Source organism: Haplochromis burtoni, unplaced genomic scaffold, assembly GCF_018398535.1.
Source record: "Haplochromis burtoni strain Fernald_Lab_line unplaced genomic scaffold, NCSU_Asbu1 Contig_267, whole genome shotgun sequence".
NCBI classification, from domain to species: Eukaryota; Metazoa; Chordata; class Actinopteri; order Cichliformes; family Cichlidae; genus Haplochromis; species Haplochromis burtoni.
Genome location: NW_024582628.1, coordinates 730,431 through 756,158, shown reverse-complemented (window position 1 = coordinate 756,158; position 25,728 = coordinate 730,431). Strand labels below are relative to the sequence as shown.

The following is a 25,728-nucleotide window of genomic DNA, read 5'->3' as shown; positions in this document are numbered from 1 at the left end:
CATTTATTACTTGCAAGTCTGATTATTGTTATTCCTTAGCGAAAAGCCTTGATTTGATCTAAAATGCTACAAACATATCCCTCACAGATCATCTGCTCTTTGTTTACTCCCGGCTACATCCAGAATTGAGATTAAAATCCCAGTTTTTTCATACACAAAGCTCCGAATAACCAGGCCCAGACATTTCAAACACATATCATCAAAACCACCCAGCCGAACACATTTCTCACAGACTGCAGGCTAGCTTGTGCTTCATAGAGTGTCTAAAAGTAGAAAGGGAGGCAGAGTCTGCAGCTACCACCCCGCTCCTACAATGACTGATCACGTCTCCCTGTGTTTTTAGACCCCATGCATTTAACTTTGGTCTTCTCTCTCCCATAGACTATGTTTTGTCCTGTTTGTTGCTTCTGGTCTTTCCACACTTCTCTTTTCTGTCATCATCAAACCAGTTAAAATTGATAGCTGCCCATCCCTGAGCATGGTGCTACCACAGGCTGTAAAACGAGAGTTCTTCCTCCCTACCTTTGCCAGGGTCAGGTTGGTCACAGGAGATCATCTGATCTGGAACTGGAAACTCTTTATTTTGCAATATAAAAAGCCTTGAGACGATGAAATAAAAAATTGAAACTGCACACTCAGCTAAAATGAAATATAATATAATATAATATAATATAATATAATATAATATAATATAATATAATATAATATAATATAATATAATATAATATAGATAATATAAGATAATATAATAAATATAATATAAATATAATATAATATAACTCTTTGTTTTTGTTAATGATGGTCTATTATCTTGTGTTACAAATTCTTGGGTGTGTAGAAGTGGGAGAGAGACAGAGAGAGAGAGAGAGAGAGAGAGAGAGAGAGAGAGAGAGAGAGAGAGAGCGAGCGAGCCTGTCACTGGCCGGTGCAGTGCTTGCAGCAGTAGCTTGGCTCAGTCAGCAGACGGCGGCCAATCTACCGATTTCGTCCTCTCGTTTCTATTCTCCCCCTCTTCCCCTTTATTGCACACCTTTTATTTTCTGTAGCAGGCTCGCAGAAATGTCCGCCAGACCGGGATTTTACCGGCAGGAGCTGAACAAGACTGTGTGGGAGGTTCCAGAGCGCTATCAGAACCTGACGCCGGTGGGCTCCGGAGCTTACGGCTCGGTGTGGTGAGTGTGTGCGTGTGTATGTGTGTGTGTGCTGTGAGAGTGGAGGGGCGAGGCTGAACAGTCACAACATTTACGGTATTTCTGTTCATGATGCATCAGTAGACTACAGCGCTTTATGTGTGTGTGTCTCTCAGGACCGAGCTGCTTTGTTAACTGATTGTTTGGGAGGTTTTATTGTCTTCACTGCTGTTATTACTGGCGTTTTTTTTTATTATTATCATGCTCCCAATATTCAGCAAAACACCTTCAAATTCCATTTCCGCCCCTGTTTTTGTGTGCATGAATAAGATTTCACTGCTTGCACTGATGTCAGCCTTATAGAGAGACAGGCAGGTCTGCAGGGCTTGTTTTTGTCCCACCGCTCACTGTCTGTGGGTCTTACAGCCTGTGTGTGGGAGGGAAAGACAGAATGAGACAGTACAGGAATTTCCCCAATAACCCTCTCCTCACCCCCATCCAGCTTCTACACACACAGAAATGGTCTTGGAAAAAAGTCTCGAATCTTAAGATTTAATTTGAGTAGCACCTCAGCAGATATTCATACATATGTGTGTGTGTGTGTGTGTGTGTGTGTGTGTGTGTGTGTGTGTGTGTGTGTGGCACATCTGGAATGGGAACACAGCTGCAAGTTTGATGCTGTATTCCTTGCACCTGCACACTCACTCTCCTTTGTTTATAACCCCCACGCCCTGTGTGGATGCACTATCAATTTTGCAAAATGTAACTGCTGGTGGGATGCCGTTGCCATGGCGATATGTCATGGCATAACCTCCTCTGACAGTTAATATTAATTAAGCTGTTACCAGGAGGCTATGAAAACGCAGACAAAATTGTTATTGTGTTTGTGTGACAGATCCCTGAGGAATAATCACATTGTGCCACGTATTTAAGCGGATTTGCATGTTGCCAGCTTCAGTGGTATCAGTGAGAAATGACTATTAAAGCTGTGAGTAGTCTGAAAAACCTTCCACTACAAACTGATTGATCCTGGCAGCTGAGCAAAACACTTATCTATGAGCCGAAACGCCCAAACACTGTAGAGAAGTTTACAGATATAATATAACGGACCTTCCTCTAATGACTCTAAAAGCCTTATGAGAGGTAGTTAAAAGCTATGCCATCACCTCCACAGTAAACCGGGTAGACACCAAGTGACGACATCACATGACACAAGCATATGCCCACTCAGCCTTTTCAGGCTAAAATGAGAAACTCTAAAATTTTAGGTCAGCGTTGCTAAGTTCCCAAATCCTGTAAGTCTAAACCCAAATCCTGTGATGCTTTGTAGCAAGGAAATAAAAGAGGCAGAGGATATAATAGCAGGGAGTCCAAGTTTCTACAGATGGAGCACTCACTCTGTGCAGCCAGTTTGGAATCGCCTGTCAAGTTTTGATGTGTCATTTTCTGTTTGAGCTTTCTCTGCACAGGCAAAAAAATGTGCCAATAACCGAAACCAAAACCAGGCTGAATTTCCTGCATCTTAGTCTCACTTTATTATCTCCTTCTTACACAGTAGTAGTGGGAGCTTGTGTCCAGTCACACACATATACAGAGCTCATATCTCAGCCCGTTAAACCACACCCAAGATGTCACTGCCTGTGTCCTCACAAAAGCAGTTTATGTCTTGATGGCTAACATCCTCTTCTGTCAGATTTTAATTAAGGCAACATTTGAACTGGGATGGGATGATGGGATGATGGGATGTGCGTCTCCCTCACTTACCTCACGTCGTGATAGAAGCTTTCACAGGAGTACTGAGCATTAGCATCTTGCCTATTTGCAGCTTTAGAGTTCTGCTCAGAATAGCAGCAGACTAAAAATGCACAGGGGTGGATCATGACTTTGCCTTTCAGCCTCGAGGTAATACTCACATGGACATTTTTTAAAGTAAGTTTAAGGTCTGATTCCCATTTTGGATACTCATGGTACAAAGGACGCATTATGAAAAAAAGTCCATTCAACACGTATCTTGTCCTTCTTGAGAAAAAAAAAATGCCCTAAGCAATTCACGCTTGTAACTCATATTCTCTAAAGGTGCAGTGAGCTTGTGTATAGACAGAAAAGTCAATGCCAGAAGCAGAGTTATTATTTATAGCTAGCTACTGCCACAAGACGCACTTTCAAGACTTCTTCTCTGGTTACATAAAAGGATGATTATGATTTGATAGACTGTTTTCTTGAGTCTTAATTACTGAAGTAAACATTAGCATTGTGAGTGACTCTCATAATCCCCCCTTTGAGGACAGATTCATGCTGAAAATGCTGCATAACTGTTGCCAGTAGGCTACAGATATGAGCTATTCAAACCCTTCCTGGCTAACACACATCACCACAGCCCTGACAGGTGAACTCACAGAACCTGTTCACTCATATTACTCTGGATCATCAAACTATGTTGATTTAAATGAATTTTTTCCCTTGTTTATATATAAAAGTGGACAATGACGCCCTCTTAGAGTTTGCATGTAACAGTTTATAGCCAAATGAATCAGTTTATCTGAGGTTTAGTGGTAGCACTTTAGAATAATGTCACATTACTAAGCATTATTAAGGTATTAGCAAGTGTTTAATTCATCCTTTATATAGCATTACTCCTCCTTAGTATGTCATTTAAAAATATTTATTTATTTATTTATAATTTTAGCTAACTATTTAATCCATTTAACACCTATTTTAAGTTAGCCCAGTTCATCCATTATTTAGCTTACTTACATTATTTTTTTAAAAAAAGTAATAACCACTTATTAATTACTTATCCATTATCCAACGATCCATTTTTTAAAGCTAAATGCTTCCAACACTTATCAGCCAACTGTTTTAACCCTTTAAAGCCAAGCGTATCGTATTTGATACACGTGTTTTGGGGAGTTTTTGAGACTTCTGCATCATCAGCGGGACTTTTTTTTACCCCCCAAAATGATATAAATTGCATGACACATTTTTAATGACTAAATTGCAAAAATATGGCTAATGTAGCAAATGCGATACAAATGAAAACTCATATGCAGATTAACATTTGATATATTTTTATATATATTTTGTCTAAAGGTTCAACAAACACTTCCTGGCAGTTATTTCATGGTTCAGGTTTTAAAGGGTTAATCAGCTTCGTTCTAGTTGTTTTAGCTAATTAATTTAACCATTTATCCACTGTTTTTAGCTATCAAACCTTTCTTCCATAGCAGGTCTCTTAATCCTTTTATCTTACTCACCTGCTTCTCAAAGCATAATTTCTAGACAGGCCAAGTGCGAATGGTTGAGCTTTAGATTATTATACAATTATACAAATACACAAAGGGCATTCCTCCACACACATGCTGACACCGAGTGCTTCCCTGCATTGTTAATGTTGATCTTGAGCTATTGTCGCTGACTTTCTCATGGCAAGACTTGATTAGCAAACAGTAGGGGGATGGGGGTTAAGGGTATGGCATCTGTATCTGTCGTGTCGTGATGGAGAGGGGGGGTCGATACTCAAGCAGTCCAGGTCTTGAAATGTGCACAAATGATCCATGTTCTCAGTGCAATCTCTCGAGAAAATAGGCCGTAGGTCAAGGACCCGACAAGCTCATATAATCCATTATAGCTGGAGCTGAAGAACATCTATCCCCCATCCTTACTGGGAGTAGGGGAATCAAAAGGCAGATTTAAGAGAGAAAAATGGAATAGTTGCATGGAAATACATAAGGAATAACTTTGGAGTACAGACACTAGAGCAAGTAGCACCAAGAATACAAAGCTGCTTTAATAATTTACCATTCACTGCTTCTTGAATTTTGCTGTCATACTCTATGTCTAATATAGCCTCACTGTCTTCTCAGCTTCCTGCCTTGAGCCATAATCCCAATTAATATTCCTTTTCTGCTTCGGTTTCTCGCAACCAAAAAAATGGGACAATTTTGGACCGTTTGCTCGAGATTGAACATCAAGACAAAATATATGTTGAGCTGATCAAGGCTGCTTTCATCTCATGTGAGCATATGTAACATCTGTTCACTAGACTTTGGGCATGAAGCCTTGCATTTGGATTACTATGAATAAAACATGACTGCTTCATTTTCTCCTGTCGAGATTGTTATGTCTCTGCTTGTCAGATTGTTGATTGGAAATTTGATAAATTAGGGAGGAAAAAGCACACTGGGATTCTGAGTTGTTGTGGATCTTATGAATAAATAGCATGTGAATGATCGCAGGGTTAAAGCTGTGAAATAAGCTTATTGGAAGACAAATTTAAATGTAGCAGCTGTTTGCGTAGCTTTGCATAATTCCTATAAAAAAATGTAAATAACATAAAATTCTCTTAATGCAGACAACTTGATTTAGCACCATGCAGCAGCCTCCCTCAAATCATTTTTGGCTTTCTCTTAAATTTAATCTGAATATATCACTGTTTAGACTGCTAGCTATCTTATCTATATGAAACATTTCTCCTCATTGCAAAAACAGTTTACTTCCACCGTCTCCGTCTGAGAAACCCAATGTGCATTAAGAGCTGGGATATTAAAGGCATACTGAGACAAAAGGACAGTGGAGAAATCGATGCCTTTGCTAGCTTGTTTGTGTTGAGAATGGTGCATCATACCCATGTATGGAAGATGGCAGGGGGGAAGATATGCTCAAGGCGGTGAGGCCTGCTTTATGTCAGACGGAGGAGGCTGGCTGCTGACCTGGACGTAGCCCAGCTGGGACATCCGGGCTGTCAGCAGGTGATTTGGAGACGGAGAGCCGCATGGATGCACTGAAGTGTGCAAAAGTGCAGCAAACTCAAGCACGTAAGCGTTATATATCAGCAGGAAAAGATACAGCAATATTTATAGTATGTATAGGAAAAAAAACAGGACACATGCATCATTTCATGGGCACCTCTACTGTAACTGAAAGTAAACAGACGTTATACCTGCTGTTAGCTGAATCTTTGCAGGTCTTAAGGGTAAAAGAAAAAATGTATTAAGCTGCTAAATGGCCTAAGAACATCATCCACAATCTCTGTAGGGAACAGTACTTTTTACCTGCACAGGAGGACACTCAATTAAACAAAGATGTTATGAATTAGAAGAATAATTTGATGCTTTCTGGTTAAAAGCGTTTTCACTCCCTTGGCATCTTAGGTGAGAAGATGAGGCCACTATGTATATATACTAATCACTAACGTACACAGGATTTCTAAAGCTTAACATGTAGGCACCATCATGTCACCAATCACTTTACACAGTCCCACTCTGAAGCCTTGATTTATGCATTTGTGACTTGATCTTGTTGTGTTTCTGGAAATCAAGGACGCTACACAGTCATATGGTAGCAACTTCGCAATTACAAAATGGAAAAATTCTGAATAAATGTACTATAACAATGTAATAATAATATATTAAATAAAATAAGACTTGAGACTAGCAATTGAGACCATAAGCTCACCAGGAAAATAATATCTGAGGTCATGAATCAACTGAGCTTTAGGATAATTTTCCCAATGACGTCTGTGCAATCTAACCTCCTTTTATGTCACTTTCTGGTTACCTCAGAAGTCAGATGTCGAAACTTGGGAGTGAAATCTCTCTGAAGTTAGTGAATTCCAGTAGTAAAGCTAGAAAAGCGAGAAAAAACTTCTTAGCAAGGCAGAGTTATTCAAGTATCACGAGTAATAGTAGCATCCTACTTTTTTGCTTTTAGCTTAAAACCACTACTGGAGCACATTCGTGGATAGAGTCGAGTCAGTGCTAGCCAACAGTGGCAGCACAGATTAGTTTTAGTTTTACTGCTGTTTATGCAACTTTGGATTGTTAGCTCAGGGTTGGCGGGGCTGCTCTTACTTTCTAAGTATGAAATGTGACTTGAAAGGGTGTTCCAGATAAAGAAATTCAGACTTAATCTGGAATGCGCCACTGCGCCCAAAGGAGTAACCCCCCCCCCCTGCTGGCTAGTAGACATAATGCAGGTTTTAAAGCACTTAGCTCTGGCTTTACTTATCAGAACAGGAAGCTTTGTCCATCCTTTATGTACAGTATGTTATCATAAACCGGAGTAAAACATTTCATCCATGCTGCCAGATGTAAATGATATTTGCTTTAAAATGTCAAATGTTTACAGTCGTTTTATTGCATCAGTTGTTTTGCAAGTGTTGTTCATCACACAAATTTTCAGGTCATAGTTCCTTTTCTTACTTCTTGGTCTATTTTTGCAATGTTATGCATTGTTACTCAATTCCCACCCGCTCTTCCTGTTGGTCTGTTCCACCCTCTGATGGCTGTATTATTATTCTTTCTAAGAGCGGTTGCAAAGCTGGCAGGCCTGAAAAGACGCTGGCACCACAAAGGCATTCAGCATGAGCCGCAGCAGGGCTCAGTGTTCAATATGTGGAGTGACATCTACATTTCAAAAGAGATGAGATGAAAAAAAACCCAGCAGCACTTTTACAATATCTGACATCCTCGCTTCCCTTGTTCCACCACATCCTCTTTCACTCACTTCTCCCGTCTGCTTGTGTTTCAAACTCTTCCAGCCCGTTTCTCTTTTTATTTTCAACTTTCAGGCATTCATCACAGCGTGAAGTAGTAGCTTAGCCTAGCTCGGTGTGTTAATGGCACTGCATTTAAGTATATCCACACACATGTTAAATGCTTTATCTGTTTGCTCTTTGCAGTTCGGCGTACGATGTGGTCTTAAGGCAAAAGGTTGCGGTGAAGAAGCTATCCAGGCCTTTCCAGTCTCTCATACACAGTCGCCGCTCGTACCGGGAACTCAGGCTTCTCAAGCACATGAAACACGAGAATGTTAGTGCTCCTTATAAAAATACCCAGAGACAGACAGACGTGGCTCTCTGAATCTTTTTCGCTCCGTTATTGATCCGCTCTGCTTCTGTTTCTGTCTCTGCAGGTAATAGGGCTGCTCGACGTCTTCACACCTGCTGCCACATTAGAAGACTTCAATGAGCTGTAAATCTTTGTTTTTCCCTCGGTGTTTTCTACAAGCTGTACAGCTGTCCACCTTTTTAGATATTTCTCTTATTAGAGGGCATACTGATGTATATATACAGGCAATCCTAGGGGGATTATAGGCTTGTAGAGATGTCAGATGGTTGCTATGGCAGCACCTCCATGTTCTCCTCTGAACTGAAATGCCCTCCCCCATTCACTCATGCAGACTCTCTCCTCTTTTCCAGCTACCTGGTGACTAACCTGATGGGCGCAGACCTCAATAATATAGTCAAATTTCAGAGGTTGTCAGATGAGCATGTGCAGTTCTTAATTTACCAGCTCCTCCGTGGCCTCAAGGTAATTTACTGCATCACGAGTATCTCCTGCATGCCACACTGCAACATGAATAATCAGCTGTGTCTGTTTTAATGCCAGCAGACACATGTAACAGCAGCGAATCATAGACTGTATACAAAAGACAGACAGACTCTGATTTGAATACACAAACCTGGAATTTTGGTCATCGCCATCTTGTTTTTTTCTTTCTTTCTTGTTTGTTTGTTTGTTTGTTTTTTTAACTGGAGATCACTTTTTTGCATGTTTGTCACACTTAAATGCTTCAGGTCATCAAACAAATTTAAATATTTAGAGAAAGGTAACACAAGTAAGCACAAATTGCCGTATCTAGGTCACAAACGGATGGCCGGACATTCTCCTTCAGGATGTTTTGACAGAAAGCCCCAGACCATCACACTACCACCGGGACTAAAACATTTCAGAAAGTTCAGCTTTTGTCTTGTCAGTTCACAAAAGTCTTTTTGGCAAATGCGAGACGAGTCTTTCTGTTCTTTTTGGTCAGCAGTGGTTTTCTCCTTCAACTCTCCCATGGATGCCATTTTTGCCCAGTCTCTTTATTATTGTTGAACCATGAACTCTGACCTTAACTGAGAAATGTGAAGCCCGTCGTTCCTTAATGTTGTTCTGGGTTCTTTTGTGACCTCCTGGATGAGTTGTTGATATGCTTTTGGAGTAAATTTGGTTGGTTGGTCACTCCTGGGAAGCTTCACCACTGTTCCAAGTTTTCTCGATTTGTGGATAATGGCTCAAACTGTGGTTCAATGGAGTCCTAAAGCCTTAGAAATGGCTTTTTAACCCTTTCCAGACAGATAGATGTCAGTAACTTTGTTTCTCAGTAGTTCCTTTAGATTGTGGCGTGATGTGTTGCTTTTTGAGCTCTTTTTACCTGCTTTACTTCGTCAGACAGCTTCTATTTAAGTGATTTCTTGATTCAACAGTCCTGCCAGTAATCAGGCCTGAGTGTGTTTAGTCAAACTGAACTCAAATTTTCAAAACATGGCGATTAATTACAGTTAATCAATCATTTAACAAGAAGGGAAATTACTTTTTCACACACGACCAGGTAGGTTTAGGTAACTTTTTTCACTTTATCAAGTTCATTTTCTATATACTCAGGTTATCTTTGTCTAATATTAAAATTTGTTTGACAATCTGAAACATTTAAGTGTGACAAATATGCAACACACTAGGAAATCAGGAAGGGGGCAAACACTAGGTCCACCTTTAATCTGTTGATGCCTAAAACGTGCTGAAGACTGGCTGAAAAAAACACATCATTTCTGACATTTTTCTGGTGACTTTACATAGCAAGACATTCGTTCTATACATCCCATTATGTTTGGTTTTGTTTTTTGTTTTTTAAAAAAGTTCAATATGCTTTAGGGTGATTGACACACTGCTACCATAGCGTACCACTGACATGTGACTTCAAAAAACAAAAGATGGTGGATGGCGAGGCTTCAAAACAGTTCTGTGAAAATCAAATAGATAACTTTTGATCATTTATATACAATGTAACATTGAAATCACTACACTGAAGTGCACACAGACTTTGAAATCCACAATTCCAAGATTTGCCATCTAACACTGAATCATCCAGCTGCCTGTAGATGCTGGCTCTTCGCTCTCCGATAGACAAAAGAGGCAGAAAGTTAAATTCTGAGCTGCACTGTTGACCCCCATCTCTCTCTCTCCTCCCCCTGTACCCCTGCCACGCCACCTGTTGAACAGTACATCCATTCAGCTGGATTGATCCACAGAGTGAGTTCCTTCTTCTTGCCTTGGTCAAGAGAGCACTACTGCACTTTGGTGGTTGAAACGACAACATCTTAAGCATTTTCCTATTTCGTTTCTTAAAATGTTTTAAGGTGATAAAATCACCTCCAGACTGTCCAGCATTATAACATAAACATGTTTCATTGGGTGAAATTCTGAGAGTACATTTCACATTTTGAAAAAAAAAGTCGATCAGAAAATGGGATAATGGTTATTTTACTCATGCTGCTGAGTTTCAGATATGTTGTAATTCTTGTGATGTTTCTCTATCTATTTAACCAACGTCTTCAGGACCTCAAGCCAAGCAATGTGGCAGTGAATGAGGACTGTGAGCTTAGGGTAAGACTGGTCTTTAGTTTAACCCTACAAATGCTACATTACACCCAATGAAATCCATCAATCTGGAAATAAAATGTTCATCTGTCCTACAGATCCTTGACTTTGGCTTAGCCAGGCAGACAGATGATGAGATGACAGGTTATGTGGCGACTCGCTGGTATCGAGCACCAGAGATCATGCTCAACTGGATGCACTACAATCAGAATGGTAAGATGCCATCGAATGAAAATGAGGTTTTCAAAGTATTTTGCATTTGGCAGCAATAAAATGGGCAAATGCTGAATGGCTGAACCTGTAGTGTTTCTGTTTCAGTTGATATCTGGTCAGTGGGATGCATTATGGGAGAGCTACTGAAGGGAAAAGTCCTTTTTCCCGGCACTGACTGTATCCTTATCATCGTGGCGTGAGTCCACCGCAATTTGCAGCTTTTCTTCTCTCTTAGTGGGAACCTTCCATTGCCTCTTTAAACCGCCCCATGGATGCGGACCTCGTGTGGATTTGCATTACAATCATAGGCCTTTCTATGGGGGGAGCTGCTTCAACAGAGAGAAACTGGGGAATGAATAGGAGCAAACACAAAAGACTGAATTGTCTAGGCTGTTGTATTCAGTGTCTCAGAGGGGCTCTAAAACAAATTTGATTTACTGATCTTTCTGTGCTGTCAGGCTTCGAGATGTCTTTTAAGCAGCGATCTGCCTCGGTATGTGAAAAGATACCCTAATGAGCCAAATCTTGCAAGTTGATGACTTCCGCAAATCTCGATGGCCCTTAACTCCTCCTGTACTAAGATATCGACCAGCTGAAGAGAATCATGGAGGTGGTGGGAACTCCGACACCAGAGCTGTTAAAGAAGATCTGCTCTGAACATGTGAGGACTCTACAAAGAGATTGGGAATGTCAAAATAATGCTTTCCGCAAAAGCTGTTTCTACTGACAAAAGCAAACTGCTCTGATTGATTAGTCACTCCATTGACCTGGCTGTCAGTATGTCTGAGTGTTGGACATAATTGATCACCAGTGGTTGGACATGTTATCCAAATTGTGACTTGCCATGAGTGTAACATTGGTGTGTATTTGCAGGCACAGAAGTACATCCAATCTCTGCCCTTCATGCCCCAACAGGACTTGGAAAAGATCTTCAGAGGGGCAAATCCACTGGGTGGGTGATGGACTGCAGATTGGATTATCAGCTTCTCAAATTCAATTGAAAACCATTAAGACTCTGCTAAAAGTAACTCTCTCCAGCCTGCAAATTTGAAATGCATTTTAACCATATAGGCTTAAATTAAGTTTTGGACCTCCTGCTATTTCCTTCTTTCATTTGTCTAGTTTTTTGTCTCTCTTTTAGCTGTTGATCTGCTGAAGCGCATGCTGGTTCTGGACTGTGACGGGAGGATCTCAGCTAGCGAAGCTCTTTCCCACCCCTACTTCTCCCAGTACCATGATCCAGATGACGAGCCAGAGGCCCAGCCCTATGACCAAACACTGGAGAGCAAAGACCGAACTTTAGAAGAATGGAAAGGTAAAGCCTCTTTTTAAAATTTGGTGATTTTATGATTTAAAACAGCTGACAGAAGATACCATACTCACGTCTTACCTGAAACACAGAATTCTGCTGTAGTCCCTGCTGTCAAACTAGAAAATATGACTATGAAAGACATTTGTTGAGGTTTTAGATTTGTGGTGCCAGTAGCAACTTCCTCTTCTGCAAATAAAAAAGTAGCACTTGAAATAAAAGTCTGTTGGAACAAGAAGACAATATATTCAAGCTGCACTGATTTTCACATTTCATATTGCATGGGTGTTGCAGAAATGCACCATCTAAGCAATATGGTGCAATATTGGAGACTAGTATTCACCACAACACCACCTGCCTCATACTGTGCTGCCAAAACAACTCTGACCAGCCAGGGCATAGACACGTGACATCTGGGAAAACCTTGTGGTGTCTGGCAAGAGCACACTGGCAGCTAATTCATGGGGTCCTGTGGGTGGCAGGACGGGGCCTCTGTGGATGGAGTTTGTTTTGGCAAAACCAATAGAGGCAGTTTGGAGAGTTTTGAGCCTGGGTCTGTGCCTTGGGCTCTTTTTTCATCGTTGCCAAATCATTCTCTAGCAGTTTTAGGGGGTGTAATGAGATGGATTATTCTGCAGGGGGGGCAGCACTGTCATGTCTATAGCCCCACACGGTCTTGATCTTAAAACACCATCTGTACCAATGTTATGGTGGGTGGTATGTCTGTGAAGGTTCTCAGTCATCCAGGCCATCGTAGTCTAAGGAGCGAGGAAAGAAAAGCATCTGGACTTCTTTAAGTTTGTTGAAAACCTAAAGAAGGCAATTTATATTGAACACAGAGATGACCCTCCAAGGACCTCAGGGCAAGCACTTTGGCAAAAGTGGAAAGGAAAAACTTCCTTTTAACAGGAAGAAACTTCCAGCAGAACCAGGGAGGGGCAGCCAGCTTTAGTTTATGCTTTATGTTTGGGTTTTATCGACTGTAATATGTTGCTATATTGGACTAATATAGCAACCTGAAGAAACTTTAAAGTATGCACATTATATTGTCCTGTGTTGTTGCCATGAAACATCAAGAAGGTGCTTTTGCAATGTCACAATTTCTATTGTTTCTATTGTTACATTCCGAATATTGAGCAGCACGCCTAACAGTGTTTCTTCTCCCTTCTTCTTCATTTACGTCCACAGAGTTGGTATTTGAAGAGGTGAACAGCTTCAAAGCATCTGGCAGCAAGACTGACAGCCTTCAGGTGGAGCAGTGAGACTTTTACTGCTCTGCCTCCTCTGCTTGAAGAAGGACCATGTAGTCAATAAATGCAAGGAGGGCTGGAAAAACAAGCAAAGGAAATGACTGTGTTTGATTTCCTGTCATGAGTTTGTCTGAGCAGCAGGGCAGGATGGTCTCCATGGGATCACATGTGAACATTACTATTACAGGGAACATTTTCGAGTTTAAAAAAAGGATTTCACCAGTGCAGAAAGTTGCTTCCTGTTATGGTTCCGCTCACTGAGGGTAAAATAAGGAACTGCTCAATATCAGGGGCCACGGAGGACGTGAGGATTCATGTGAGGAAGCAACTTTAAGAAACTGAACTTTGTTTAAAGATCAACAGAAGGTGTGGGAGGAGGAAAAAAATGCACACTAGGATTTCCAAAGCAACAACAGGAATGCTGTGTCATCATCAAGACGAATGCCATAAAGCTTTCATATATAAAAATCATGCTTGCAGTGAAACCATTTCACATCACAGAACAGCTTAGCATTCAGCCTGCATACTACTGATGCATGACTTCTGTGCATTTTATTGTTAAAGCATATTACTGGTGGTGTATTATAACCACTGCTTACTGTGTCTGCCACACTGCTATTAAACCAGTTTGGGGTTGAGAAAGAGGCATTACCAGGAAATGTAACCAGTGTTTCACCTCCTCTGTCTTTGTAATTCATGTCTGAAAATGTTCTTCCATGGATGAAAAGTCATCCCATCCTTACAGAATAGTAAACACCAATTGTGCTATTAATTAGCGAGATAATTAATATATGCCAAAGCTGAAACAGAATGATTGCCCTGCAGATCTGTGTTTACAGTGTGAGTCTCTTTCCTCATATACAGATTCCGCTGTCAACCGATCACCTGTTGGCTTTGGCCCTGCTCCGTAAGGTCTCTCTACTGCTCTGCTGTCTAATACAGATCCCCATTTGTGTTTACAACTGTTAACATTACAGACATTGTGCAAATTGTCAGAATCAGTTCCCAGAAGGTGTCTAACAATGCTGGATAATAATCTGTTATGCAACTTGTAGCTTCATCCAAGCATTGACCGGTCAAACACCACAGACTGATGATTCACAGAAAGCAGCCATATTTGGCTGCTTGTGGCAACCAGGGAGCTCATTAGTCATCTTTCATGTTACCTAAGCATCTTTTTCTTTTCTTTCCATAATTCTTGGATCATCTCTTTTTTAACCTCCATTACGTATATTTTAGTTTGCTGCAGTTAAAAGCTTGGTGCAACGTTGTAACATAAATATTCATGCTTAGCAACTCTGACTGGAAATATTTGCGTAAGCACACAAGCCGAACGCATATATGCATTTTTCTAACAAATGGCTGACTTCCCCACTGATGTGTCACTCATCTTGCCACAAACTGGAGTTTCAGTTCTCGTAACTTTTTTTTTTTTTTGCTGCTGCTGCTGCTGCTGTTTTAATAATAGCATGGTATTAAACCACTGTAAGCACAGCCAACAAACCACAGATTTTGCCCTGAAGGTCAGTGAAAATATCAAGTGAAAGGTATTTGAAGTTGAATGCAACAAACTAAATGATAGGTTTAAATTGTAATTGAATCATTTTAATTGTCCATGTTGAACAACAGGATAAGAAGCAAAGTAAGCCAGTTAAACACTCTATTCACATTTATATCTGACTGCTGCTGATGTTTAATTCAATATGTAAACTATGTTGGCAAATGTTGGCTAGAATGTCAGGTATAAAACAAATAAGTGAATTGGCTTGCCTTCCGATGTCAGGTATTAGCGCAGGCATTCACAAGACTAGCTAAGGTGAAACTGTAGCTGTTATTGTAGCCTAGTTAGGTTTTTTAAACTAGCTAGAATAAATGTACTGATACAGTTCTGTCAGTAAAGAATGGTCTATACACATCATTGGCACTTATTTAAGGTTTAATACTACAGCATATGAATTGAATTTTAGCATGTGTCTTGACAGATAAACCACTCCTAGCTACATGAAGTGAATTGTATCCCAGACTTGCTCACATGTACGTGGGCATTTTGGTAAACATAGCTTCTTTCTCTGCATTTGGCCTTTTGTCCACTCATAATTAAGGTAAATGAGTGTGACACTGTGATTTTTTTTTTTTTGAATACAATTTTTTTTAACAACAAAAAAGCAGAAAAACGCTGTTTTAAAAAAAATAACCATGTACCCGTGGACATATCCATATGTGCTCCATCGCAGTAATGCAAAGTCTTCTGAGTTTCTTGATTCAATCTGCTCACGTTAAACTCAACCAGCAAGATTACTTCTGCGTGAAGAATAATTCTTTAAGGACACAAGAAAGAAAGTTTATTCTTTTGTTTTTCCTTTTTCACCCCCCAGATTGGTTCACACTGGAGTGCTACATGTAGCCTTTTGTGCAAGTTGTCCACTAATACTGGATGAAAAATGTTGAATTTGAAGTCTAAATTAATCAAAACTGTGTCTCAGTCAAGGTGTGAGCTCTGAATGTTACAGTGTTATGTGCTTATGTTGTATATGTGGTGGATTTAATTAGCAACTGCAAACTGAATGTATATGTATGTATGTATGTATGTTTGTTACAAGTTATGACTTTTGAATACATGGTGGCGTGTGAGTCAACTGTAGTCCTGAGTTTCAAATCGCTAAAATGAATGTCAGCTCTTAGTTTCCAAATGATTCAAAGGATTTTCTCGTCATCAGACAGTACCATGACTTTTAAGCTTTGGCTTCAACAGAATAAACTCGATCATCTCTGTTTGCCAAAATGTCTCACATAGAGTACACATCATTCTTGCATACTTCATATCATTAAACGTGTGATTTTTATAGTTTGGACTAGAACCATTAATTGTGAATAAAATACATTGTTGACATAAATATATACTGTAAAGACATAAAGCAATCTAGATGATGATGGTGGTTTTACATGTAAAACTCAGACACTACAAACCTCATCATTTAGTATTTGTTTTGCTCTGAAGAAAACAGGTTTTCCATTTTTGTTTGTTTGCTTTTTAATGGGGTGTTCCAACTGACTAAATGGGTTTTCTCACAGGGAATTTGCAGTATATTTTGTATATTTCAAAAATATACAGTGCCCCTGTGAGGAAAAATGCACTGCAATGTAAGAAAACACCAGCACTGGAAAAATACACAAAGACGATCAAAGTTGAATAAAAGAGGAAAAAAAATAGCAAGAGCCCCCACACAAAACACAGAATTTGTTATTGGGGGGTAGTAATTCATGATGACAGGCTAAACAGTAAATAGCAAACATAAACAGTATTTTATGAATAATGTGATTAAAAGACAGATTGCCTAGCATCTTTTCTCCCTCACATCACCAGTGAATCCTCCCCTTCTTTTAAGCATGTTTCAGTAAAACCCTTCGCATATTTGGATTTCTGTCGTGTCTGCAGCTGTTCCATCACATCTTTATCTTCCCCCCCAAACACTAGCATTTTTTCTACTTCCATTGGTTCACTTTTTCTGCTTTTATTGTGTTTATTTAATAGCCACTGTGTTTTTTGTGCTTTCCAGAAATTTTCTAAAGTTGCAGTGCGTTTGAACTCTCAGAGCCACTGTAGAAGGAATTCAAAAAAATAAAATTTGTGTTGCCAATAATTAATTAAGACGGCTGAACATGGATTTTGCTCAGACATCCTATATTTTGGATTTGGGGTCAAGGCACCCCATGCGCCCACTCTGGACATTCCCCTGCTAAAAGCACTGACATGTATTTCAGGTATTTAAACTGACGTGCACACAACCAGGTGTAAAAGAAAATATAACTTAACTCAAAATAATATCAAGATCCTAAAAAATCCCTAAAACAAAAAAAAGAAAGCTTACTGACTTTATATTAGAAGCCAAGGTTAGCTCTGAAGGGACGCAGGGGGAACCTAACCTTATAGGGTGGACAGATGTTTTGCAGTCTTTCCCCCACATTGTAGACACACCCACGGAGTGCCATGGGCGACCAGAAACAACCACTAAAAATTCAGTGCGCGTGAGTCTGCGTGTGCGTCCTGGGGGGCCGTGAGTATCGATCCTCCAAAGCGCACAAGAGATCGCATCTGGAGGAATTTTGCGCCCCAGCAGTTTCTACAGCTGCTCTTTACTGTGGAACTTTTATTTCTTCACATGAGAGTTTGGAGCGGAGCCGCAGCCTTGTTCGTCGGTAGGGTATGGCTGTGCGCTCCAGGACGGGGTTCTACAGGCAGGAGATCAACAGAACCGTGTGGGAGGTACCGGAGCGGTATCGAGACTTGAAGCAGGTCGGAACGGGAGCATATGGGACTGTGTGGTGAGTTATGCAAGTTGTAGCTGAAAGTTTTGACAGAACTTGATTAAAAAAGAAAAAATCTGTTGTGTTGGACTGATTGTCAACAAACTCAACCTATCCTGTGCGTGTTATGCAGTTGGACAAGTCTGTTAGACTTTAAGCAACGTCTGTGTACATACTGTGAAAGGCTATAAAGTACAGTACGGTCTGAAAAGTCTTGAGCCTCCTTTCATTTCTTTATATTTTGCTTCCAGGGAGCCAGGCTTGCTTGTAATTTCTAAATTGTTTCCTCGGGATTTCTCAAAATCTTTCAACGTTTTTCTTTGGCTCCTTTTTGACCCATTTTCAGTCCAGTCCTTGTACCTGACCATTTTCAGAGGGATTATTTTCCCTCCCTACTTGTTCGCTGATTGGTCAGCAAAGCATGAAGAAGACACCTAACTCAAGTGTTGCCTACAGACAACAGTCAGCTTAGCAAATAATCAGTTTTGCACTTTGTTCCTAGCAGCTTGTTGCAAAAACACAACATTTGTTCCTGTTTCTTCAGTTGAATCTATGAGAAATACCAAAGTAACACAGTTGGACAGGCATGAAATGTTGCCTTGCACCAACAAGGTAATTCCCAAAGTGCTATTAGCCAAAAACTTGGCATGTCTTAGCAGCGTGTGCAGTGTGTTGTTAAAAAAAGAGTCCTGTCCTTAAGAAACTGGAAAAAAAACCCAAGCTGACACAGGACCTGAGAGATGCACCTGACTCTTCAGTTGATCCATTTACTGTTTATTGAGGGCGGCTGTCAAGGAAGGAGGACGAAGAGAAATTACACCAGAACTGGACTGAAAATCAGTGGAAACGGGTGTTGTGGGCTGATGAATACAAATTTTAAAAATTGATTCAGAGGACAGCACAGAGGTACAACAGCAAGTGTCTACAGCCATCCATAGAACATGTTGGAGGTTCTGTCATGGTTTGAGGCTCCATTTTAGCCAGCTGTTGGAGATCTCGTCAAAATGGATATTGATGACAAACACATTGCCAATTGTATGTGTTTGCACTGGCCTCCCCAAGAGTCCGGACCTCAACACTGTCAAAGCAGTGTAGTATCAGTCAGTCAACATCCAAAGAAGAGCTTTGAATGTCCGTCCTGAAGACTTCTTAAAGAAACTACAAGGAAACTTGCCAAAGAGAGATCAGGCTGTGTTAAAGAATGATGTTGGACCTACCAATTATCCACTTTCAAGCTTATTAGAATTATAAATTCTGTTTTTAGCTTATATGCTTTATTTCCATGTATGTTTTAACACTTGTTTCAATAAATCTCTGTTTCCATTTCCCATTTTTCTAGGAAATTGTAAATAAATGAAAAGCGACTCAAGATTTCTGCACATCACTGCACTTATGTTGCAATAAAAGCCTATCTAAGCATCAGGTCCTGGTTGTATGTGCTCTTTCCCATATGGAAAAGATATATATAAATCTTATAAAGTTTGTATCTGTCTTGTGTGAAACTTGTATGAAAAGCATATAAGAGTGAAAACAGATATAAGATCCCTTGAAAAATTATATAATGAAACTTGTATGTTTTGGATACTTACTAAAACAATATATGAAAGTAATGAGAAAGTGGCCACTTTCATGAGTAAATCACATATAAGTTTTTACTATTTCTTTTCCATATGGGTTTGGTCAGTGGTCTCTCCACAGATGGCTGTCTAGGGCCCCTCTTTGCATTGTGTACTGTGACTGAGGGTCAACAAAGAAAACCCACCCCCAACTCTTATTGTTAGGGTCAAGCTAAAGACCCTGAGTTAATTCCTCAGAATGCACTTTGTCTCCAGTCACATTGCAGTCTACATTTTTTCCCACTGCAGACACGGTGACTTGTCCTGCTAGGAAAAGCACAAGTTTGCTTAACTGGGAAATACATCCACACACACACTAAAAATGGAGCAGGTGCCTGACTGAAACCAAGAACACAACAAAAGAAACACATTTCTATGGAAAAAACATGGAAAGATGCAGTTGTTTCTGGTTTCAATTCAGATCATTAAAAAAATGTTTCATTGTGCAATTGGGGTTTGTAATTCCAGTTTAAATTTCAGTCTGACAATAAAACCTGTTTTCTTGCTCATCAGTTCAGCATGGGACCGCCGGATAGGGACACAGGTGGCCATCAAGAAACTCCACCGGCCTTTCCAGACCAAACTTTTTGCCAAAAGGGCCTACAGAGAGCTGCGACTTCTCAAACACATGAAGCACGAAAACGTAAGACGCGGGAACAGCAAATAGGACTCACATTATAGCAGATGTTGAAGTTCATGCTTGAAGGAGAAGAGATGTGATTAAATATCATTCCAGTCGGATTTTAATTGAGCTTTTTTTCCCCTCCTGGCTTATCAGGTCATTGGGCTGTTGGATGTTTTCACTCCTGAAATCTCACTCGACCGGTTTCGTGACTTGTAAGTTTCTCTCTGCTCTCCTTAACCACTCTTAAAGAATCAGACAGAGCTCATTTGAATTGATCCCATGCCTCTCCGCAGTTATCTGGTGATGCCGTTCATGGGCACCGACCTCGGCAAGCTGATGAAGCTGGAGAGGTTATCGGAGGACAGAGTGCAGTTCCTCGTCTATCAGATGCTGAAAGGACTCAAGGTGAATGAAACCCTCATGAAATTTCTTGAAACAACAGGAAAGTGTTTCAGTGAGCTGATCTGATGCCCCCTCTCTCTGCTTTCTCCACAGTATATCCACTCAGCAGGGATCATTCACAGGGTAGGTGACCTTTGACCTTTTAGACTATGAGCTTTGGGGGTGGCGGGGCTACTTTCTCTTTTTTATACTCTGTCCCATTCATCTCGATTCCCACACAGGGAGCTTTGTTATGTGAGTGTGTGCGTTTGTGTCTGATACGCTGACTGTTAGATCGTGTTATTGAAATGTCTATTTTCAAAAGCCTTTCCTTGATTTTTCCTGCCTCTCAGAGAACTGCTTATTAGAGCAGAAAACGTATCAATTACTGCTAAAAAAATGTGTCCTTTTTTCACCCTTGCTAGCCCTGCTAAAGAAACAAGCCTTCCAATTCCAAATCCTTTGTCCTGCCTCCCTCCGTTCTCTTCTTCTCCCATCACCACCAACCACTCACGGCAGATGGCCGCCCCTCCCCGACCCTGGCTCTGCCAGATGTTTCATCCTGTTAAAAGGGATTTTTTTCTTCCTACTGTCACCAAGAGCTTTCTCACAGGGGATTATGTAATTTAATCTAATAAATTTTAGGGTATTTATGCATACAATATAAAGCACTTTGAGGCAATGTCTGTTATTGTAACGGCAGTCTGGCAAAGAAAGAGCGGCTAGTGGGTCCAGCGGGCATGTGGTGTGTAGGTTAGCTGGATAACTCGAGGCCAGTCAGTTAAATCGAACAACAGACCTTATTTGATGTTAGCAACATAAGACCATACATGCCAGGTCTCCACGGCTCTCCTCTGTCCATACTTACATGTGCGGGGATGGGTAGTCGCCGGTGCCATCGCGTTACAATGATGAGGTCTCTCTCTGAACAGACTGCTCGGCTGTAATGGCTGCCGCTGCACTCACACACACACTAGGAGTCTCCCCAACTACTACAATATCAGGACAACACCCCCTAGTGGTGCTGTATCACAATAATAAGGGTTGTTACATTATACATTTGTGGAATGTAAATAAAATTGAGTTGAATTCCTACTTTTAATGACTAATGTTAAACCGGAATCACATACTGTTTGTATCTCTTGGTCTCATTGGTCTAAACATTTCTTTTCACCACAGGATCTTAAACCTGGAAATTTAGCCATTAACCCAGACTGTGAGTTAAAGGTAATGCCGAATAACAAAGAAGATGTATCGATGTGAAGTCTCTAGACGTAGTCACGTTCTGTGTTAAAGTTCAATTATTTCCTCCACTTCAGATTCTGGATTTTGGCCTGGCGAGGCAGGCTGATTCTGAAATGACCGGCTATGTGGTGACACGGTGGTACAGAGCACCAGAGGTTATCCTCAACTGGATGCACTATACGCAAACTGGTACAGCTATCTTTCTTATAGGGATGGGGGTAAAAATCAGGAGGATATATTTCTTTCTTAATCCAAAATTGCAGATAAAGATGCTTTGCTTTGGGTTGCAGTGGATATCTGGTCGGCAGGTTGCATAATGGCGGAGATGCTGCTGGGAAAGCCGTTGTTCAAAGGCAACGACCGTATCCTTCACCGTGTTAGTCTAGCGTGTAACCCTTGCCATCTTTTATATGCAGTCTATGTTTAAGACTAACCACCTGAATCCTTCACTTCACAGCAAAATTAAGACTTATTCCCCATTTTCCTATTTTTACTGTCTCTTCATGTTGATCCCATTGTACTTGCAAGCTGAAAAGAAAGCTCACAATTGAATATCAAAAATCAGTTAAACACACCCTTCTTAACCATATTTCACTGTCAGACCTGGACCAGCTGAGGGAAATCATGAAGATTACAGGAACCCCATCTCCTGACTTTATTGTGAAACTACAAAGTCAAGATGTAAGTAATAACCCAGGGTTACAGTTCCCTTTGAGTATGAAACACTGGCTGTAAAGTTGAAAAAAGGGGAGGGCTGTAAAAGATATGCAATTTGCTCTCTCAGACCTCAAAGGGAAAAGCAGCTGTGGTCAGTCTGGTTTCATAGTTGCTATAATGCATTCCAATACAAAGTTGGTCACAGCGTTTTCACAGTTCTCATCACAAAAAGATGCACAGAAGTTTATCAAAACCATTCCTTTTTTCTCACAGTATGTTTGAAACACATATTTTTCAGATTGAAAGCACAGGAGTAGCTGTGTTTAGGACTTTCTCGGCACTGGGAATCGAGTGCAGTGCATCTTCCTTACCTATTTTCTTAGTTACTGTAATGCTCTATTTTTCGTACCATAAGGCGCACCGGATTATAAGGTGCATTAAGTGAAACAAAACAGTCAGATAAGTCAAACTTTACTCAACTCATTCTTCTCGCTACTTCCACTTCCGTAACATTGATTCATTAATGTTGAATTCTCTCGCAGCTGCTCGTTTCCCATGTTGTTGCAGTATATTAATGACTAACCTCGTATTGTGGATGGATTATCTCAGTTGTTCTCCTGACTGAAGTTTGGTCAGTTTACAGCATCCTGCCATGTAATTGCATTTGTTCCTAACCATCGGGAACCCTCGTTAACTTTTTTGAGTGGAAAAAAGTTAGTGTTCATCCTCCAGCTTCACTGTGCTTATGTTATGCTAACATAGCTGTGTTGCTAGTGATCACGTAGCATCGTTATATACCAGCTAGCCCAACTTCAGTAACCCTACAAACGTCACTGCTGTTTAGTTTTCTGTCTTCATTTATGTTGGAAGTGATAGCAGAGCTGTACGTTTGATTTTTTCAGAAATCTCTCAGTCAGAACATGCTATATCATGTTTAGGTGGAAACTAGCGAGCTAACTTCCTGCTAACTTCTAACTCCATTAAATTTAATAAATTCTGTTTTCATGGATGCCTGAGTATTAAACTTAATTGTTACACCTGGTAAAGCAGCCACGCTGATCATTTTATTAAAGATGAAAGAATTTAGACAGTTTTTAACTCTCAGTGATGCTGCAGTGTTCGTTTGACTTTGGGACCTGAAGCGGACGGAATTTTGGACCCAGATTACACAGAGTCCGCAAGGCTTCTGACTACGGTAGTCACAATCCTCCGACAATCCATCAAGCGGTGTGTCTTCATAGCTTACCAAAGTTGTACTAAAACATTTTTTGACAGATTTTTGAGGGCCGTGTACTACATAAAATCAGTTCGAGGTCAGTAATCACATCCAGAATTCATACATAAGGTGCACCAGGTTATAAGGCGCACTAGCGATTTTTGAGAAAATTAAAGGATTTTAAGTGCGCCTTACAGTGTGGAAAATACGGTACATTTCGCCAAACTGGTGCATGCGTCTTATTCTTGTATTCTACATGAGTAGCACTCAGGTGACATTTGCATTGAATTAGACTTTAAAGAATTACTTTCCTGTGTAGACTTTAATCAAGCATGTGGAAAGGTCACCTCTTATGCTCAATTCCATTTCCAAAAGTTTTAATCTTGGTTTGCATTAGATTGATTTGGTGCAGCCCCCTCCTCCTTTTAAAGCAACTTTCTCATGATTGGCTGCCCCTCACAAATAGAAGGTTTGAGCAGTAAGTGGGTGGGGCTTGTTGAAATGACAATAGTAGACATATGTGCTGTCACTGATTTAATATTTCAAATTATCAACCTTCTTCCTCTCCCTCTGCGAACAGGCCAGAAACTACATCAGAAGCTTACCAAAAGTGCCAAAAAAGGATTTGCACTCAATTTTCTCCAAAGCTAGCTCAAATGGTACGTGATCATACACCATCCATAAATTACACTAAGCTACTATCATCCAAAATATGACATGTCTCTGCATTACAGCTGTATGTGTCTTGGAAAAGATGCTGCTTCTGGACCCTGACCAGAGGCTGAGCGCCTCTGAGGCGCTTGACCTCCCTTTCTTCAGTGAGTTCAGAGATACGGAGGAGGAGACCGAGGCGCTGCCATACGATCAGACCCTAGACAACACAGAACTGCCGCTGGACCTGTGGAAACGTAATAAAAAAATACTGGAGTTGTTCAAAAATATTCTGAAAGAAATATGACAGAAGTCTGTTGAATCCAGAAGCGAATGTAAAATCATGTTATCTTAGCTTAAAAGACCTCATAAAACCGTGTCTCCTCTACATCACACTATCAGATTGCTGGCTTACTTGTGGTTCTGAGGGTATTTAAAAGTAGAATGGGAGGGCCCCGCCCCTCCCTGAGGCTGGTTCTGCCAGAGGTTTCTTCCTGTTAAAAGGGAGTTTTTCTTTCCCACTGTCACCAAGTGCCTGCTCACAGAACTCATCTGATTGTTGGGGTTTTCTCTGTATATTTGTAGGGTCTTTACAACATAAAGCTCCTTGAGATGACTGTTGTTGTGATTTTACATTATATAAAATAGAATTCAATTGAAATTAATCGAGTTGCAAAAAACCTATTACTCAGCTGTTAATGTTTTGGCACAGACCTTTACTGTTTTGGTCCTTTCCCCCCAATTCTCCTTTTTTTGTTCTAATCTGCAGCCAACAGTTGTTCTTCAGGTTAAAAAAACAAATCTAAGAAAGCCTCTAATGCTTCCTGGTTAACACCAAACAACCAAACAAAGTGGGGCATTTAACTGCTGAAGAACCAGATTTTTCCTTTAGATAACCCCAAACATACAGAACAGATGTATAGATAATAGGTAAAAATTGACAATGTGAATGACAGTAAAATAAAAAATAAAAAAATTAATTAATTCCATGAAGTTGCAGTACCTTCCCTAGGCCAAACGAGGTCAGTGTACCCTAATCTTACTTGATGCATATTTCAAATCTAATAATACACAGAAGCTGCCTTGATTTGTAACATAATCAGCGAGGCAGGCAGTGTCTTAGTTGTTAAACTTGAGTTTAGCATTGCTGTTAATAACAGTTTCCTCTTTTGTGTTGTGCAGGTCACACTTTCACAGAGATACTGACCTTCAGGCCACCCAAGGACTCGAAAGAGACGTCACTTTAAGAGCACACACGCACGCACACACGCACACACACACGCACACACACACATTCTTACAAATAAAATTGCAGCTACTTGCACCTACACCCACAAATATTCTTTTCCTTTGACATGTAGTATTTGTGTAGAAAGACTGAATGTTATTAGTTTGTCAAAATGTTTGCTTTCAATAAATGTGGTCTATTCAGTTGTTTTAAGTTGTGTTAAGTTGTTGTGTTGTAGTTTGTTATATGCATGTGTTTGATTAGTTTGAGATATATAAAGTGCTTTGAATTGTCAATAAGACTAGAAAACTGCTATATAAATGCCTTTCTATTTAAATGTTTGCTGTTCGAGTGGTCAGACCTGTGACATTTCCTTTTTGGGCTACTCTCTACAACTATCACCACCCTAGATTCAAAGCACTCCTTTTATCTGGCTCTGAGCCTGTAGCCCAAAGATGGGAGTACTGCTGCAGTGTAATTCTC

General features: G+C 40.4%; 2 protein-coding genes across 2 annotated transcripts; both read left to right on the top strand.

Moving 5' to 3' along the window:
• Nucleotides 1-907: 907 nt before the first annotated feature.
• Nucleotides 908-16,166, top strand: mapk11 (mitogen-activated protein kinase 11). Its single transcript, XM_005939244.3, has 12 exons — nt 908-1,172; nt 7,810-7,939; nt 8,043-8,101; nt 8,329-8,440; nt 10,172-10,201; nt 10,508-10,555; nt 10,648-10,762; nt 10,868-10,939; nt 11,344-11,423; nt 11,636-11,714; nt 11,904-12,077; nt 13,260-16,166. Exons 1-12 carry the CDS (start codon nt 1,060-1,062, stop codon nt 13,331-13,333), a joined length of 1,086 nt encoding a protein of 361 aa, XP_005939306.1. The 5' UTR covers nt 908-1,059; the 3' UTR covers nt 13,334-16,166.
• Nucleotides 16,167-17,133: 967 nt separating this feature from the next.
• On the top strand, nt 17,134-25,445 carry mapk12b (mitogen-activated protein kinase 12b). Its single transcript, XM_005939243.2, has 12 exons — nt 17,134-17,644; nt 19,756-19,885; nt 20,021-20,079; nt 20,161-20,272; nt 20,363-20,392; nt 21,428-21,475; nt 21,568-21,682; nt 21,784-21,855; nt 22,095-22,174; nt 23,947-24,025; nt 24,101-24,274; nt 25,200-25,445. Exons 1-12 carry the CDS (start codon nt 17,526-17,528, stop codon nt 25,262-25,264), a joined length of 1,083 nt encoding a protein of 360 aa, XP_005939305.1. The 5' UTR covers nt 17,134-17,525; the 3' UTR covers nt 25,265-25,445.
• Nucleotides 25,446-25,728: the final 283 nt, after the last annotated feature.